This window comes from Aphis gossypii, chromosome X, assembly GCF_020184175.1.
Source record: "Aphis gossypii isolate Hap1 chromosome X, ASM2018417v2, whole genome shotgun sequence".
In the NCBI taxonomy this organism is placed as follows: domain Eukaryota; kingdom Metazoa; phylum Arthropoda; class Insecta; order Hemiptera; family Aphididae; genus Aphis; species Aphis gossypii.
This window is the reverse complement of record NC_065533.1, coordinates 23,201,697-23,221,931: the sequence shown is the minus strand read 5'-3', so window position 1 is coordinate 23,221,931 and position 20,235 is coordinate 23,201,697. Positions and strand designations below refer to the sequence as shown.

The 20,235-nt window shown below is 36.8% G+C and overlaps 2 protein-coding genes and 2 pseudogenes across 2 annotated transcripts; all 4 read right to left on the bottom strand.

The window, feature by feature from the left end:
• Positions 1-10,565: 10,565 nt before the first annotated feature.
• On the bottom strand, positions 10,566-11,087 carry LOC126552428 (uncharacterized). Its single transcript, XM_050207126.1, has one exon. The coding sequence runs from the start codon at positions 11,085-11,087 to the stop codon at positions 10,566-10,568; it is 522 nt and encodes a 173-aa protein (XP_050063083.1).
• Positions 11,088-12,494: 1,407 nt separating this feature from the next.
• LOC114120721 (uncharacterized) lies at positions 12,495-13,289 on the bottom strand. Its single transcript, XM_027982726.2, has one exon. The coding sequence runs from the start codon at positions 13,287-13,289 to the stop codon at positions 12,495-12,497; it is 795 nt and encodes a 264-aa protein (XP_027838527.2).
• A 2,403-nt stretch (positions 13,290-15,692) lies between these two features.
• Positions 15,693-17,266, bottom strand: LOC126552058 (uncharacterized; annotated as a pseudogene).
• A 625-nt stretch (positions 17,267-17,891) lies between these two features.
• Positions 17,892-20,235, bottom strand: LOC126552427 (uncharacterized; annotated as a pseudogene).

Sequence of the window (20,235 nt, the reverse complement as noted above, 5' to 3'; positions counted from 1 at the left end):
GAATTGGACGAATAAGCGGTCGCGGACAAGCTCACCACCGGGGGAACGATCAACCCCCGGTGTCCCAGAAGATCAGGCCAAACGGACGGAAACCAAGACAACCAACGCGAGGCTGGCGTCGGCAGTGTTGGCCTAGCCACCAATAATTTCAACATGGACAGTACAGAACAAAGAGGAATTGTTACTTCTTCAGGGGGTTCGGAGACTCAGGAGGCGGCAATTAGGGGACGGCGCTCGCCCCAAGGGTCGTCATCACCGTCAGGCGCCAAAGGTGTAGGGATGCCGAAGCAGGTCCCTACCGCCAGCAATGGAGCTGGTAAATCAACTGCTGTTGAGGGTGCAACGCAGGCTCTCAACGGTGGCCGGAAAGCCACTGAGGCGACTGCAATGGCTACGTCGGAGACAACCAATACGGCTGGGAGCACCGTGGTGGAGAACGCGAGTCAGGCGAAGAGGACGGTGGACATAGCCGCGTTGTCTGAAGATGAAGTGCTGTCCATGATGCATGGCATTGTAAAAGGAATGGTCGAGTTCGCTAACAACACTAAGAATGTGCATCGGGAACTGGTACAGACTGATACAGGCCTGCTCCTCTGGCAGTTCCTTAGGCTCAGAAAGGGCTCTGGAGCCGTCCTCGAAAACCGGCCTGGGGTACAAATAACTGGGATAACTCGCAACTCCGGTCAATGGAACTCAAGGTAGCGCAAATGGCGCAAGAGCAGACTATCTCCTTCCAGCAGATGAAAGCGCAACAGACGGAGTGGCAAGCGCAGCAGCAGGAGTGGCTGCTGAAACTAGAGGAGCGCCAGAAAGAAAGGGCGGTAGTAGGGGAGCTTAACCGGAAGACCTCCTCCCAGGCAGGTGAAGATAGCAGATCGGGACATGCGGTTGATGAAGCCGAGATGTTAGCAGGACGCAGATCTCCCCGAAGAAGGCGAGGTGCCAAGAAATCGGCCAACGCGAGCAAGCCCCAAGTGAACGAACAACGAATCACGAAACATCGCAAACTGGTTGTAGAACGATAGGGTGATTGAATACATACGCTTAGCTGTCGAAGGCTTGAGCTTAGCCCCAATCTCCGTTCGAGAAAATACTGGAGGCGGCAGAGTTGCTATCGTCACCGCTCCCATGGACATTGCCCTCCGATTGGCAGCGGCTGGTGCCATAAAGGTTGGCATTGGTAGGTGTAGGGTGAAGCTACTTGAGACCAAGAAGGTCAGATGCTTCAGGTGTGATGAATTGGGCCATATGTCTAATGTATGCACTGCGTCGTCTTCGGGGAAGAAGTGTTTTCGCTGCAAGGAAGCGGGCAATCTCATAGCTGACTGTCCAGCTACCAGCGCCAGCAAAGAGAGACTCGGAAGAGTAGAAGGTCCAGGTAGGCCAATGCGAGCTGGCCCTGCAGACAAGGTGACAGATGCGCCAAACACCTCGGTGAACCAGTATGTTAATAAAGAAGCAGCGAGCCTCGTTGAGGCGGATCCGACGAAGGCTTAAACTTCCACCAGATCAACATGAACCACTGTTGGCAGGCTAAAAACCTGCTAGATCAAGCTGTGGTTCAGGAGAAAGTTGACGTCGTAATTGCGTCTGACCCCCAAGGGATCAAACACGACTCGGGTGGATGGGTAAATGACTCTGGTACTGGAGGTGCTGAAATCGACGTTTTTGGAAATGCAGTTTCAGTCGCGGGTATTATCCAGGACGTGGAGTTCGTCGCAGCAAGACTGAATAGCAATATCCACGTCGTAAGCTATTACGTCTCACCACGCCCGGCGATGCCCACTTCCAGGACTTTCTGCAACGGCTCGAGAACTACATCCGTGGACTCCAGGCCAAAGTTAAAGTTCTCATTGCCGGAGACTTTAATGCTCGGGCCGCTGCGGGGGGGGGACTGGGAAATCAATGCCAGAGGCTCCGAGCTCACTGCATTTGTGGACTCCCTAGGACTGATCATTGTCAACACAGGGTCAGAACCTACCTTCACCGGGTGGGGAGCCGAATCTGTCATCGACATCACTCTCGCGTCAGAATCCCTGTCTGGTGACATAAACGACTGGGAGGTCCTCTCAGGGAGCTACAACGGGTCTGATCATGAGTCCATCAGCTTTCGGACGGGACAACCCCGGACCCCTCAAACGTTCGCCAGGCCCAGCATTGGCTGGAACACCGCGGGTGGGATTGACCCTGACGCGTTCCGGACAGGACTGTTGCTGGCTAAATGGATACATCCAACGACAATCGGAGTCATACACCCTGATACTGCTGCTGCCGAATAGGTTAGGTTAGGTTAGGCCGATTTCGCCCTACCAGCCAAGGCTGTTTTCACCAAGACCGCTGTACATTGGTGGACTGCCGAAATCAGCGAACTTCGCAAGAAATGCAACAGCACTAGAAGGATCATCCGTCGAGCCCCACGACAGGCATTCCAACAGACAGATGACGACAACCGCCGCCAGGCAAATGCACTTGCCGCGTTTAGAGCAGCCATTAAAGCGCTCCGGGTTGCCATCAAGAAAAGCAAGTCACGTTGCTGGGACGAGCTGCTCCACACCGTCGACAGTGACCCATGGGCAAGCCGTAAAAGCTGGTTATGAGGAAGCTTGGAGGGCCCTCTCCCACCTTGCGCATGGAGCGCGAAACGCTGGAAAAAGTCACATCTGAACTATTCCCCACCAGAAGCGAGGATCCTGGCAAACCCTGCCGCATTGTTGCACCACCTCCGCTGCTGTCGCACGAGGAAATACAGGATGGCATAGCCCGAATACAGAGCAGAAAGAAAGCCCCAGGCCCCGATGGCATAAGTTCGGCCATCTTAGCCACGGTACATCAGGCCTGTCCTGAGTGGCTAAGGGACATATTTAACAATTGTATTTCCTCCGGTATATTCCCCCGCAGGTGGAAAACTGCCAGACTGGTTTTACTGCGTAAAGGAAATAAGCCGCCGGGAGAAGCGTCGTCCTATCGACCACTGCACCTGCTGAATGATGTTGGCAAATTATTGGAGTATTTAATTGTGAAGAGGCTCGAGCTCCAAGTAGCCAATAAGGGAGGTCTATCTGATGCACAGTATGGCTTTCGTCGAGGTCTGTCCACAGGCGATGATGGCATCGCACTTAAAGATACAGCGCGGATTGCTGGTAACCAGAAGGATATGTGCGTCGCGGTGTCCCTGGATATCCGTAACGCATTCAACTCGATCGGCTGGGACCACGTCATGCAGGCGCTGATGTTTTGTGATATTCCACCTTATCTGAGGAATCTGCTGCAGTTTTATTTCAATGATCGCGTAGCTGTAGCAACCTGCCCGGCAGCTTCCGAAGGGAAACTTCCCGTTGCGGTGTCGTGGGGTGTTCCCTAGGGTTCAGTCGTGGGCCCCCTACTGTGGAACATGACCTATGACCAGGTGTTACGGGTTAGCCTGCCGCCGGGAGTCAGTGTCATAGGTTTTGCTGATGACACCCTGGTCATTGTGCAAGGCAAAACGTGCGCTGCTGTCGAGGACCAGATGAATACGGCGCTGAGCTCCATCTCCAGCAAAATTTCTTCCCTCGACCTAACCTTAGTGGTTGAAAAGACGGAAGCAGTCATGTTCAGGAGGAAGTACAAGGAAGACACCCCCTTCATAGTGCTCAACGGTGCACCGGTAGCCATGAAGAGGTCTATAAAACACCTGGGCATCACCGTAGACGATAATCTCAATAACAACCAACACGTTGATGCGACGGCGACCAGGCGCAGAAAACACTTACCGCACTAAGCCGGCTCATGCCCAACATAGGTGGACCGAAGGAAAGCCGTAGGAAACTTCTGGTCAGTGTCATCCATTCAGTGATCCTCTATGGTGCACCAGTCTGGGGGCCGGACCTCAAGTATTCCAAAGCGCGAGTGGACAAATTAATGAAGGTCCAACGCCGAGCCGTATTGCGCAGCAGCTGCGCCTACCGCACGGTTTGCGTATTTCCCGATCCTAGTACGTTTCAGCGAGGGGGGCGGAGCCAAAACCTCTCTGCATAATGTATACATATTTTTACCGATCCTAATCTAATTCAGCGCGAGGCGCTGAACCCACATAGGGTTCGTAATTATGATATAAACACTTAAAGCAAATATAATATTAAATTATACATAAATTATTTTATTATCAATATTTATATTTATGTTTATTTCTCAATATATGTCACATTAATAGATAATATTTGTTATTATTCAAAAAATATAAGTCTAAAAAGTATAAAAAGTATAAGTATAGATACTTGAAAATTTCACCAGTTAGGTTAGATTGGCATTTTCTTTACATGATTTTATTTAAAAATATTTATATTTATGAATATAATATGTCAATATATATTATACTATAATTAAGCTGTATCATGAATATTTGCAAATTATTTTAAAGTTATAATTTATAAAAAAATTTGTGTAATAGCAAAAAGTTGAAAATATATTATATTAAATTAAATAATAATAATTAAATATATTATATAATATATTCTAGACTGACATTTTATCTCCGTTCAGAATCGTTTTTCGATTACAATGATACCTACCTATCATTGGATTCAAATTTAGCACTCCTATATATAATAGTGATCCAACAAACAGCACCTATGTATACATATAACATCAGTTTTTTAGTTTTAAAAAAATTTTTAAATTGTATTTTTAGTAGGTTCCAAATTATAATTTATCGTATAGCAGAGAGATACCTACCTACTTGATCACTTTTTTTTTTTTTAATTAAATTGTCTCGACTTTAGATAGTAATAAAACTATAAATAGGTACTAGGTAGTATAGATATTACTATATAGTACTATAGTAGTATTATTACAACCTTTTTCTACCAAATTTTATCTTTTATATTATTTACTATCAGTTATTATAAGTTTAAAACGATTATTATAGCAATTGCGTTTGTGCACAGGAAAATTATCAAACTCGTCTGTAAAATTTACCCAAATAAGATTGTAAAAGTAAGATTATAAATTGTAAATATCGGTTAGTGTGTTCACAACGTTCCATGTGGCATATATACCTATTTATTGCGGTAATTTAATTTATATATTATTGTTGAAAGTGGATGATTATATAGTTATTAGATACTTTATTATAAAAAAAATGGATGTAAGTCAATTTTTTAAGTTTGATACATCTTGTGTTGTTTTAAATAGTGATATTAAAACTTGTGAAAATTTTAATGCCGTGTTGAGGACTATCTTTGATATAAATAATGATTTATCAAAACTAGTTCAAGATTGGATTAACAAGTTTTCTGAAGAAACGTTTACCAACTGGATTGTGTTTCGTCAAATTTCAAATCCAAAAAGATTTTTGTTTAAAAAAATATACAAGTGTCAACATAATGAAAAAAATAAATCAAAACACATTGAATTTAAAACACGTAATCAAAATTTGAAATGTGATGCTACTATTACAATTTTGGTCAAAAAATTACAAAGGATACTATCAAAAATGATAATTTGTTAAAAGATGGCTTAAATACTGAAATAAAGGTAAGAGATAATATTGTAATATATTTAAACAATACAATATATCATACAGAATATTTACATTACTGTATTATTATACATAATATATTTATATATCAGTTAATTATATTATCAAGAATACAGTTAATATAATATATATAGCATATGCCCTAAATAGGTATAATATCGTATATAATAATAAATAGTAGAAGTTTTTAATAGGAAGTAGGAGTATAATTTAGTTTTAAAAATTTACCTTTTGCCTATATTAGGATTTAATTAATTAATATATTATTATAATATATAATTTATAGAACAATAAAGATAAACATAATAATATACAGTATGATAAACAATCTAATTAATACGCCATTACGTTATTGTTATTTCGTCCAGATTAATTTTGAACACCAACATTCAATTAATGTTGGAGAGGCGTTCAGTTACTTAAGACTGAACCAAAAAACAAAAGACCAATTTTTTGAATATTTTAATATGGGAATGACATCTGCCTAATAAAAAAAAATTGTGCCTATGTATTCTTATAATTTTTTAATCACCATAAGAATAACTTATGAGGAACTTTGCATTAAATTTTCAAGTATTTTGATATGGCAAAAAGATTTTATCGACACATAAAAAAACAATTTTCAGAAAAATTGAAAGTTTCAATTGTCTATATATAGCTCAAAAAAAGTCAAAATATTTTGAAAATTAAATTACGTAAAGAAAACGCGAATCTTAATAACTGGTAAAATTTTCAAGTATCTACGACTTATACTTTTTGAATAATAACAAATATTTAAAATCGTTTGAGGATAAATCGTAATCGTTACGCTATTTCGTTAAAATTTAAAATTCAAACACACTTAAAATTTTTCCTATAATGATGCTTCGAGTTTTCTCTATAGATACTTGAAGGTACACTTATGGAAAACTTAGTGTTGTATTTTTAATCCTTAGTTATAAATACAAACAATTTTATGAATTTTGAACTACAAAATATTTTCAAATATTCATGATTTTGACGAATTTTTGTCAAAATTTGAACTTCAAATGCTATAAAAAAAAATTGTGCCTATGTATTCTTATAATTTTTTAATCACCATAAGAATAACTTATGAGGAACTTTGTATTAAATTTTCAAGTATTTTGATAGGGCCAAAAAAATTTTATCGGCACTTCAAAAATATTTTTACAAAAAAATTGAAAATTTCAGTTGTCTATAAATAGCTCAAAAAAATCAAAATATTTTGAAATTTAAATCACGTAAAGAAAACGTGAATCTAATAACTGGTAAAATTTTCAAGTATCTACGACTTATACTTTTTGAATAATAACACATATCAAAAATCGTTTGAGGCTAAACTGTTATTTAACATGGTTTTGTAAAAATTTAAATTTCAAACACTCATAAAAATTTTTTGTCTGAATCCGGTAGAGTTTTTTTTACAGATATTTGAAGAAAAATTTATGGAGAACCTTGTACCAAATTTTCAAAACTTAGTTATAAAAGAAAAAAAAATTATGATTTTTCAACTTCAAAATAACTTGCAAATTTTCGCGTTTTCGACAGATTTCGTAAAAATTTGAACTACTCGTATATACGGATACCACTGACATTAACATTTGGTGAAAATTTCAAGTATTTTCAGTGATTAGTTTTTGAATTACAACCATAAAAAAAAATCGATTTGGTCGAAAACTGGTTTTGCGTAAAAATTGCCGTTTTTCCGTCATTTTTTTTTTGTTTTTCTCGATTTTTTTGAAAACTGTTGGAAAATGTTAACTTTTTACCTCTATAATGCACCAAGGATATTCACTTTTACATCGGAAACCACCCCCATTGTTTGAAATTGGAGCATTATTTCGACTATTTATGCTGTACACAGACACAAAAACAAAAAAAAAAAAAAAAAAAAATCATTGTAAAATCAATACATTCTTCACTTCGTTCAGAATCTAAAAGAAAGTTAAAAGAAATTTAGGAGCAATTATACAAGCAAATAAGCTCAATACAACACATCACTAATATTATACATTTTTATCTTTATACCCTGTGATTTATTTTATAATCTATGATTTTTTATACATTTTACACTTTTTTTACAATAACACTGCATGTAACACAGCTTAATTATAATATAATATATATTGACATATATTCATAAATATAATATTTTTAAAATAAAATCATGTAAAGAAAATGCCAATCTAACCTAACTGGTGAAATTTTCAAGTATCTATACTTATACTTTTATACTTTTTAGACTTATATTTTTTGAATAATACAATATTATCTATTAATGTGACATATATTGATAAATAAACATAATATAAATATTGATAATAAAATAATTTATGTATAATTTAATATTATATTTGCTTTAAGTGTTTATATCATAATTACGAACCCTATGTGGGTTCAGCGCCTCTCGCTGAATTAGATTAGGATCGGTAAAAATATGTATACATTATGCAGAGAGGTTTTGGCTCCGCCCCCCTCGCTGAAACGTACTAGGATCGGGAAATACGCGCACGGTTTCCTACGCAGCAGGAAATATCATCTCTGCCTTGCCTCCTATCGACCTCCTTGTTGTCGAGAGAACTCACGCCTACTGGCTACGGAAGGAGGCCTTATTATTATTGCCATTGGACTCTGATGCAAACAGTCGCATAGCGAGTAGTTCCTCAGAGTTGCGCCAGAAGACGCTTGAACGGTGGGTGACTCGGTTAGCCACCGAAACCAAGGGCTCGTGGACGAGGTCCCTCATAAAGGACGTACCATCGTGGTACAACAGAAAGCATGGCCAACTGACTTTCCACCTAACGCAATCCCTCAGTGGAAACGGCTGTTTCGGAAAGTATTTGTGTAAAATCGGAAAGGAGGACTCTGAAATATGCCATCATTGTGGAGAGGCAGTGGACGATGCTCACAACACACTTTTTGTGTGCCCGAGTTGGAGCAGTGAACGAGAGGATGTCATCCGGGTGCTGGGGGCACTAGATCAAAGTACGATGGTAGAGCGGATGATCGAGAGCCGGACGAACTGGGACGCAGTTGCTGAATGCTCCTCTCGAGTGCTGAGTCACAAGGAAGAAGAAGAGCGTTACAGAAGGGGTGAACAGTCTAGACCTTAAATCTTAATTAAGTTTTGTGTAGCCTGAACGGCATATTTGAGGGGATAGAGCCCCTCTTTTGTTTGTATAATTTACATAGTATTGTGAGGAAGCGTGAGCAGGAGACTAGCCTGTCACCTTCCATTAAAAAAATTTGTATGTTTGTTTTTTTTTTAATAAACGGCACACGGTGACTCGGGGGAAGTACTACCTAACGGTGAATTCCCTTCCGAGTTATTTGGTGGATTTAAAAAAAAAAAAAAAGGTTAACCTAACCTACCTAATACCATACGACTTTTCTATTTGCAGAAGACGAAATTTTGATAAAAGCCGGGAGACTGTACAAGAAGTAAACGTGCTTTTTTAGCATGCATTTACTGCTTCGTTTGAATTTTCCTTATGATATGAGCGCTTATGACCATTGCGAGATTAAACTGAAAAAAAATTTAAAATTGTATTGCTAAAAACTATGGAAATGCATGTAACAGCTTGAAAAACTATAAAGTTTTTAATGAGAAAGAAAAGATAAATTGTTGTTAGAAATATAAACGTTTTTAGTAAAAATACCTGAAGAAAAAAAAGAATTTAAAAATAAAATATTGATGATGTGTTTATCATATGGAAAATACGATTTTTAAAAAATATACATTAATAAAATGAAGTAGGTATATTATCTATTATTACTTACATGTATATATATAACAGCAAAAACAAATATGATATAGACCTCAGTTATACGAGCGTCTCGGGGGCAAACTTAAAAAAAATAAACGTTTAGATACCTGTATAAATGCGATTTTGAAATTCACTCGAAACAAGATTTTTGAAAGATTCATAAAATTTGTAAAAAATAAATATACCGCTAAAGAAGAAAATATAATTTAGAGCCATAATAATGGAGTTCAAATAAATCCTGAATCTATTAAAGTAATTGATGATAAACGATGGGAAATATCTGCTGCTAGTGAAACAAATACGGTTTATGAAGTGATTCACGTTACAGATACTTGCAACATTGAAGACTGTCGTTTGGTTTGTCGGAAGTGCAATATTTGCATTCATAATTATACTTGCGAATGTAGTGATCACATAATTATACTCAACATATGCAAACATATTCATGCATGTGCTATTCTTTCTTCTGTGTCATCAAACACTCAAAATAATTTGTGTCAAACAACAGAAATTCCTCTTCCTGCTGCCGAAATGAACCTAATAGAAGAAGCAATAATAAAATATAATACTGACAAAGGATAAGAACAGTTATTTAAAATAAAAAGCAAATTAGAAGCAGGAATAGGAATTTTGTCATCCATTATCACCAGTAAAAGCGAAATAACCGAACAAGAAATTAATGAAATGAATAAAGTTAGCAATTCTTTCTTGCAAATATTAAAAGGAAAACGAAAGATTATTGAAATTGAAGAAGGAAATAAAGAACCTGCAAATAAGAATATAGATAGACAAAAACGATTTGTGACCAAAAAGAAAAGAGTAGAATCACTCAGTGGAAGAATAGAAATTAATGAAAAAAATCTCTGAAAGCAGGGTTGGTATTCAAAGAAGTACAGAACATACATTCTTCCTACGATCATACTTACCAGTAACTTAGTAATACTTAGTATATTGACGTTTTGTTTTATTTATAAATAATTATTAATAATTTAGTTTTACTGTTAATAAATAGTAATGTTAAGGTTCACAAAATATTTGAAATCTTTTCTTTGTATAATACATGTACATTTACTGTTATTATAGTACGCGAGGCGAAAAGTAAGCCGCGATCGTCGCGCGCCAAGCGGGTGTTTTTCGTCAGGGTTACTCCGCCTATTCCTACTGTTTTCCCGCCTATAAAGTAATTTTAAACGACGTAATGTAGATGTTTTTAATTTATTATAATAAATAAAACATAATAAAATACAAATAACACAAGTAATACATATAATACATTTTTTTTAATTAATCATATCGTCTTCATCATCGTCTTCGTCAGTAGAACTGTCGTCGGGATTAATTGTCATTATAATAGGCTCCAAAATTTCATCTCTTAATCCTTCTTTTACCAAATCGTCTTCTTGAATTTTATCGCAGTGATCGCCACATTTTGCCCAATCTTCTGTTGTGACTGCATCTAAAGCACTATTTACTAACACTTCTATATCTGCCATTTTGAAGGTGTTATTTTTTTCCGCGACTTTACCCTTAACTTGCGCCCAGATTAATTCGATTGGGTTATATTGGCAGTGGTAAGGAGGAAGTCTTACCACTTCATGGCCCATTTGAAGTGCAATTTCGTCCAATTTATATTTTTTTTCTTTTGGCATCGTCAATTTGACTTTTTCCCGTAGTTCGCTTAATGTCTCTACTGGAGAAAAGTCTACAGATTTGTCTTGTAACCATTTTTGTACATTTGCCTTTCGAGTATTTGCCTTAGGATATTCTTCTGTTAAGGTAGAATGGTATGTGGCATTGTCCATTACAATTATACAAGGTTCTTCTAAATGCCCAACATATCTATAAACCATTTTTGAAAAACGGTGGCGTTCATTTGAGAATGATAGTCAGCCTGCGATCCCGACGTGCAACGAAAAACCAGTTTTGAATTTTTGACAAAACCAAATGAAGGTGACCCAGCATGACACACAATAAGCCGACCGCCCTTACCAATAGGTACTTTTAATCCTTCGGTGTTGTCGAAGTTTTGCCATATGTGTCCTCGCGTATGATTTTGGTTTACCCATGTTTCGTCTAAGTAAACTATTGGCCTTGTATCGTTATTACTCCTAAACTCGTTCATTTTTTTCAAAAACTTAACCCGAGAACAAACAATATCATTTCTTTCCATTAGAAATTTACGCCCATCATTACATTTTTTGTATTTGAAATTCAAACTACGCAAAATATGTCGCACGGACCATTGTGAACCCGAATAATTAATTTTTTCATGCAACGCTCCCAATATTTTTGCACTAGTTGGATACTGACCATTATCATAAAAACTATGAACTGTTCTTCTGACAACTTCGTTGTCAAAATCGTCCAAGTTGGTCATAGGTTTGGCACGTTTATAAGTTTTCCTTGGAGACTTAAAGGAAGAAGGTTCGGCAGCTAGTTGATTTTCACCCACAGATAATTTTTTCCCTTCAGCACAAACTCGTTTAACACAAGCAAGACTTACGCCACACGCTTCAGCAGTCATTTCACGAGTTTGACGAAAAAAATTACTAATTTCTGGCTTACCTTTGTCACCAGCCAATGTTTTGAAATAATTATAAACATGAAAAATAACTTTCTTCGTTTGAGAATTCCAGAAGGATGAAACAGAAAAAGCTTGGAGTGAAGTAGGAAGATCAGTAAACATGTCAGGTAAATAATATGTAGTATTATAATTATTTAATAAATACATTTAATTAAAAATAAATATACGTGGATTTTTAAACTATATATTATATTATTAGTTTAGTAATTAGGCCTTTATTCCCGAATTGTTGTTAATATTATACATAATAATATTATACTCGTAATCGGTGCACACCGGGCGACCGTCGCGACGGATTGTTATCGCATCATCGCAATGACAAAAATAGAAATTTCCGACGATCAGACTTTGATAAAATAAATAAACATATTTTACAATTGAAACTTATTTTTTATTATGATTTTACAGTTTTTAATTATTTAAATATAGGCATACTATTGATCACAAATAGCTATATTATAGTTAAAATCTTAAAAAAAATATTTTATACTTCAAACTAGAAAATAATGATTAAAATGATTAAATAGGTATAATAATAGGGGTTAGATAATTTGTAGATAATAAGTGATTAAATAGTTAAACAATATTAGAAAATATTAGACAAAAAAATAATTATTTTCAAAAACTAATTAATAGCATATTTCCATTGCCAAGGCAAAGATGCTTGAGGTGTAAGAAAATAGTTTGCTATATAATTTCTAAGAGCAGCTGCAGAAGAGGTTATGTTTATAGTCAAGTTTTGTGGTAAAGGTATTACGTCAATGTGGTTATTTGATTCACAACTTGTAGAATAAGTAGGTGTATACTGAAGTCCTTCTTTTTTCCGTACGTAGTTGTGAAGTATACAAGCTGCTTTTATGACCAAATTCACATTTTCTGGATCTCTGATACGAATAGGACCATTCAAAACAGCAAATTTTTCACATGCCATCCCAAACGTACACTCAATGGTTTTTCTCCCTCTGCTAAATCTATAGTTGCATATTCTTTTCACATTATCTAAAATTCTTTTTGGGTATGATCTCATCACATATTTCAACAACGGAAATCCCTCATCGGCCACAAAGTAATAAGGAAACGGACTATCGTTTTCATCGTATGTTAATGGTGTGGGAGGAGGGATATTAAGCCCTGCATTTTGGATCCAATATTTCATTGCGGAGGCACTGAATATACCCTCATCGCTGTTTCTTCCGGGAAACCCCGTTTCGATAATAGTGAATAACCCGTCAGCATCGCAACAAGCCATTAACACCATAGAATGATACGACTTGTAATTGAAATTAGAAGAACCACTATTTGGAAATTTTTCAATTCTTACATGTTTGCCATCGATGGCCCCTATACAATTTGGGAGATTCCAGAGTGTTTCAAAATGATTTGCTATTCCTTTCCACTGCTCTGTACTTGGTATTGGCATGAATGTTTTTTCCAACACTTCCCAAATCACTTTTACTGTTTCCGTCACAATTCCGCCAACTGTAGATTCTCCTCTACCAAAATAAACAGCAATTGACGCAAATGTCCCACCAGTACCCAAGTATCTGTAAAATAAAAGAAACAATCATAAAAAGGAAGTCAAGTCGGTGTCTCTCTGCTGTACAGTAGATTAAAAGTGGGGGGGGATGTAGTAAATCGGGTTTGCGTAAAAATAATAGCATAAAACCAGATTGTTATTACAAATTATGAATACTCTGAATGTTATCTTTTTTTTAGTATCTGAATGCAAAGATAAGTGGAAGAACCTTCGTGCTGTTTTTGTGCGCAACATGAAACCAGCACCAAGTGGTTCTGGAGCAAAACCAAAAAAAGCATATTATTTGTTAGAAGCTATGCAGTTTACAGTTCCATATATTAAGGCGTTAGGTATGCCTTCTGGAAATCTTCCTAATCCCCCAGAACAGAAGGAAAGTTTTGAACAATCTGATGAAATTGACCTTAACAACTCCGAACTTGACCCACAGCAATCTTCGCCATTTCAACCACATCTTACGCCAACTCCGCCATTGCCTTCTACATCATTATACACACCTTCAACTACTGACATACCCCAAAAGAATAATAATAACATTACTCCGAGTCAATTTGAGTCTTCGCCATCATACGTGTCAAACAAAAAACGTGGATTAAAAAACGAAGCAGTGGACAAAGCATTTTTAGAATATTTCCAGGCAAAAAAAAAGCCAGAACAGAGAACTCTTCAGTCAATGCTAACCAAGATCCAAAAGCAGAATCTTTAAAAATGTTTCTTCTTAGTATGCTACCTGATCTTTTGAAAATGTCTGATGAAGAAGTACGGCTGTTCAAGCGCAAATCACTTCAGATGGTTGATGACATTTTGTCAAACAATTCGGCATTCACACCTATTCATTCATTCTCGTCTTCATCCACAACGCCTTCAACAGATCAACAAATTCTACTGATATCTCAGAATGAAAATGCTCATGAAACTTCTCAACCTAACACATTCCAAACTATAAACCAAAATAGTTCTGAAAAGTACTATGAAGCAGTTAATGAAGCCTTGTACGAAATAAATCAACAGTAAACCAACCGTAATAAAAAAGTATAATATTTTGTTTATGTTCTTTTTAAAATTATTAAAATGTTTTCATATATAAGAAAAAAAAATGATATGTTTATTGCTAAAAAATTATACTAATATGCTAATGATATAGGTAGATGTTACTCATTTTAATAAAGTGTCTAAATTTGCATTAAGTAGATAAAAAAGTAAGTTACTTACCTGAGTGTAATTAATATCCGTTCCTCGGCATTCACGCACTCTCTCATGTCTGTATTTTGCTTGTTTATGGCAGGGGAAATCAGGTTCACCAAATATAAGTAACTTTCTTTTGACATCCGATAAAAACATAAAAATTTAGTATCGGAAAGGTTCAATTCTCTTGCAGCAATGAATAATCGGTGATGAAAATTTTTTTCAAAGTATGGATGAACCCAAAACCTTCTATTTTTTTTATTTCTTCTGTAATAGTAGTATGCTGTTATTACTTCTTCATCACTAGAATCACTGTCAACATCCATGGTAGCAAAAAGATGACGAAAAACGTCCTTCATCCATAGTCACTCAGAACAAACTACAGGTTTCGATCACGAGTAGGTATGTTACTAGTAGCCTCGTGTATGGATCTGAGTCACCAATGCGTTAGTAACCGATTAGTAATTTCAATCACAAAACAGTTTAGTTTTTTTTTAATAGCTCCGTGTGTAGAAGGCCTTATAAGTGGCTGGAACGTAATTATCATCAACTATCCATAGATTACGGCGACGTTGAATACGAGGAGCTAAGTAGAATATTGAATTCATTAAAGTTCAACTGCATTTACGTCAAAGGAGAACAGAAAAAACAAGTTCTTATGGAGTATATACCGCACGTATCACTCATCAACATTGAAGACTTGGGCTGCCCTCGATTAGATCAAATATGCGATGACGAAACATTACCTTGCTGTATTTTTCATATGGAGTACAAACCTAAACAATGTACATTTTATAAAGTATTTGCTATAAGAAAATGGTTTGTAAATAATTCTTAAAAATTTAATTGTAAATATATACAATATTTTTATTTATTTATTTTTGTCATGTAATAAACATAATAATATTTTAACATTGGTTTTTTTATTTCACCTAACATTTTCAATATATATATATATATACAAGGTATTTTTACAATATAACAAAAATATATATACATGGTATTTTACAAACATGATAATATTTTCAATATACAACTAGACTATACAAATTTATTTACATAGTATTATAATATATATATATATATACAGTATTTAGACATGCATTCCCGTAGAAGCGATCTCATCAAATCTTTTTCTGATTCATGATGCCACTGGCCACTGGTTTGGTCATTCATCGTCCTCACTTTCCCTATAAATCATAAATATTTTAAGTATAATAATTTTTAAATATAATAAAAAACTTACTCTATAGAATAGTGACCGTGAGCCAGTGTATGTATTTTATCATCTAGTACCACTCTTTTGTCATCATAACTGTTATAGGTCAGCTTCATGGTCTTTATCGTTACTAGCTGATGGTTGAATGAACGTATTGATACGTTCTCCTTATACGCCTCCACGCCAGCTTCTCCAAACAAACACTTAACATGATCTTCAAGAGTCATGTGGTTTTTAACCACATGAGGTCTGATACCCTTTGCCTTGATCTGCTCTCTCACCACATCCTCTTCTCCTGTACATATGTTGTACGCGTATGATTTTGCACGTAGTGCACAAAACTCTGTCATTATATGTCCTTTTGCTTCATCAGAGAAAAACCCGGGCACCTTCTTCCTAGCTGTAGTGTAGCACGGATGGATAGGAGGCAAGTCCGCCGTGTCTAATCTATCCATCAAGTTGGGATTCTCAATCAAGTCTTTGTAGAAATCATCGGTATTGATATGATACACTAGTGAATCTAGAAAAAAAAAATAAATGATATATTATATACATGAGATTAGTTTAAGTATATTTACCTGTGTCAGTGTACATTAGCTTGATTTTATCTTTATAATGTTTCTTCATAACGTTGTAATGATAGTCGTACATCAACGTCTTACTTATGTCCAGCACCGCAAATCCTATAAATATATATATATTATAAATGTATGATAAAAATAGAAAAAATATATTTACCTATATAGATAGGTTTGTCAAATTTAATAATTTTGTTCTCCAGGGCGACGGCGTTTAGGTTCTCGTTATAATTTGTACAGTGTTTAAATGTTGTGTTTGTTTTGTTAATCAATTTTTGTAATCTTCTCTCACACGACACCAACTCCATTTTCATTTCCTTCCTTTTCGATTGCATAGTCTTCCCTGGAAAAACATATAATATCAGTAAAAATGCTTATAAATAATAATAAAGTGACATACCAAATACAGCGTTATTCATTAATTTAAAAAAATTTTTCTCAAATTCGTTCTTTGCCTTCTTCCGCATCTCTGTGTTTAGCTCGATATATTTAGCCAGCCAATCTGACTGGTTAAATTGAATCACTCTATGTACCTATAAAAAAATAAGAAAAAATGTTAAAAATCTGATTAAAATCATATAAAATATATATTTACTTTTTCAACTATTAAACCATTCTTAATTGCCTGCTGAAGGTTTCTATAGTGTATAACATAATTCTCCTTTTCCTCAAATGTCGCCATCAACTTCCTAACTTTGATCCTCGCGGGATACTGTTCTGAGGTAGGAAAGGCAGGTCGTTGTGTTTATCATGCAGCTCTTTAGGGTAAGACACATCCACCTCATATATACGTCCTATGGGCGATGTATCGTCCAAATCATTCAACCCGTTTAATATAGGTTCAACCAGTTGAACCCACCGTATGGCATGTACTGGGACATTGCCCATCCATACAAGTTGTTACCTATAAAATTAAATAAGTATGAAAAATTAATAAGTTTTGAAAAAAATATACTCACAGTCCTGATAAATTATCCATGATTTCTCTTTAGTATCATCATAGCCCGGGGTCTTAGCATTGTTAGCCTTGGCATACCGCATGCTGGCCTGCACCAATCCACCACGGATACCTAAAAAAAAATACAATATTATTATTATATTCATATTTTATAAATAATATACTGACCATTCTCATACATCAAGAGCATATCGTAATCGTGTAATAACTGGAGCTTTTGACCGGAAACTTCAGCATCGCGTCGAAACTAAGTCCAGGGGCGGTGAAGTAATGGGCTGCGTCCAAGTTGTATGCCCTCATACATACATCGCGAAAGTTTTCAAAGACGTCCGCCAACAGTAAGACGTCGATTTTTAGGTATAAATCACTGTAATCTCCGAGCGTCGTACAACCAAAGTGGTCCCAGACCAACTTCGCGTGCTCGAAATCTTCCTCCTTTATGTCAGTCTCCGTCAACGTACTATAAAAATCTCGCTTCCTCGGTAACCTCGTCTCCTCCAACCTACTCCAACTATCTGTGTACTCGTACGGGTACACCCCTTTACGAGTCACGAGCGGCATATCTCCGGCGACAAAATGTTTAGCGGTTTCTCTAAAGTTCTCCAGTCCGGTGTTACAAGATTTTTGGACAGTGAAGATAAACTTGATGCCATGAATCTAAACGTGTCTATGAAACGCATGCTGAATGTATTTGTTACGTATTTCGAGAAAGATATATATTTCTCCTCGATATTAGGAATAACGTTAATAGCTTGCGTGTCGTGACCCAGTTCTGTTACTATTAGGTGCGCGTCATAATTGGATAAGTTGTGGAAAAATATAGGGACAAATTTTGGTGCTTGAAGCTTGAGGTTGCAGGTATTACATAGAGCTTGTCGGTATTTTCCAGAGAGATGACAATGATCTGCAACCTTATGGTTATCGTATGTAACGGTTGTTTTGCATAAATTACAAGCTGTACATGCATTATGTGACTGCCGTTGTTCATCCGTGAAAACTATAGGTTTATTGGTCTTCAATAATTTTTCAATTTTTATCGCCAACTCGGTCACTGTTTCAATAAAATGTTTCGCCACGTCCGTCTTACTCTCGCTTCCTCTGTATATCACTGATTCTGTCGTTATCTCATGCTCCTCCATCAACTCTATCGGTACGTCGTCGCTCGCCTTCACAATGAGTCCATAACTCATCGCCTCGTGCTTCTGTATTATTTTGGTGTTGTCTCCTTTGTCTTCGTCAACATTGTCTCGAAATCCGCATATATAACTATGGGATGTCTCTGTGTTTTCTTCCATGCTTCAAACTCAAGACACTCACCCTCCTTCGGCATCTCCGGAAGAATCGGTTTGTGTGCCCCGCAAATAAGCTTATGTTGGTCCAACGCATCCTGTCCACTCAACTTGTATTTTAAATTTCGGTTGTCGAATGACGTGAAGCACCTTTTACAAAATACAACGCGCCCATCATGTCCTGTTTTCTGCGCACGTATGAGCCGGGAAAAATTAGAAATGTATATGTAATGTGCATTGTCTTCATCCGTAACCAGCATCAGATCGAAGTGGACTGATTTCTCCTCATCTACCACACGCAGCGGGTACACCTCGTATGTGGGAAATTTCTTCGGTGGTTGAAACTTTTTTTCCAAGCCGTAAACATTAACGGTCACGTTTGGGTTATTTTTTTCAAATTTTGATATGTCTGACATCGGAGTCGGGAACGAAATACAGTCAAAATTATATTTTCCCTCGTGCTGCCTATAGTTTTCACTAACTCGGTATACCGACGGTCCCGTCACGTGTCTCGCTAGTATTGCCCACTTGAAACATTCCTGATCTACATTTTGTGGATTTATTGTCCCCCGCTTCCTTTCAATAAATTCCGGTAATTGTATATACGATGATCCGCCCATTGGCATATATTGTAGACCGCCAACAATAGTCCGTCTATCGACTCTAGTGTAAATCCACTTCCGCGTGATTATATTCTTCCTCCTCCTTCATCAACTTTATATATGCTCTCTCTACAATCGTTCTAATGTCGCTATCTGGATAAATTTCTACCGCCGAGGTCTTGAACGCCCTGTTCTCTGACGAGTTCGGCACGTTGGGGCGGTTGTAAGTCGCCTCGAGCTTAAGGTTAAATTTAATTGCATGTTTTTGTACGTGGGTTTTTAACAAACTGACTAGCTCGGTCATTAGCCCACGTAGAAAGTCTGAATATATTTTTACATTTCTGATGTTTTTAGCATAGTACCAAACTATTTTATGACTCGCGGACGACAAAATTTCATTAAACCCGGGAACCTTCACCATATCCATCCGCGTCTTTTTTACCCTAGCAGCCGAGGTGGTGTTGGCGGTCGAAACACGTTTCCCGTTAACGCCCGTAGTATAAGAATCTAAAGAAAAATTGATATATCTTTATAAAAACATTTAACTTGTAATACATATGCCTTTTAAAAATTTAAATAATCCATGACGGATAAAATAAAATCAGCGGGTCTTTTAAAAATCTAATTAATCCCGATAAACTAACCTTTATTCTCAAATTCGTCCATGGCTTGCATACACATCTCGTCTTCGGTTAAAATTTTGATCTACCGGCTGAGCCATCGGGTACAAATATTTGCGGTGCTATCTGGATCTGAGAAGTGGTAGGTGGCGCGAACTGAATCACGCTTACTCGTGCTGGTTGAGCAACAACAGGTGCAGGCTGACGAAGAGCTGGTACGATACCATGAACATTTTTCCGATGTTTGATGAGACTGGTTTTGTAGGTGAATGTTGACTGACATACAGTGCATGGAAAACGAATACCGGTATGAGTTTTTTGGTGGACAACCAAGTTATCTTTACGTGTGAAAAACGAAGGGCACTGTTCGCATTTAAACAT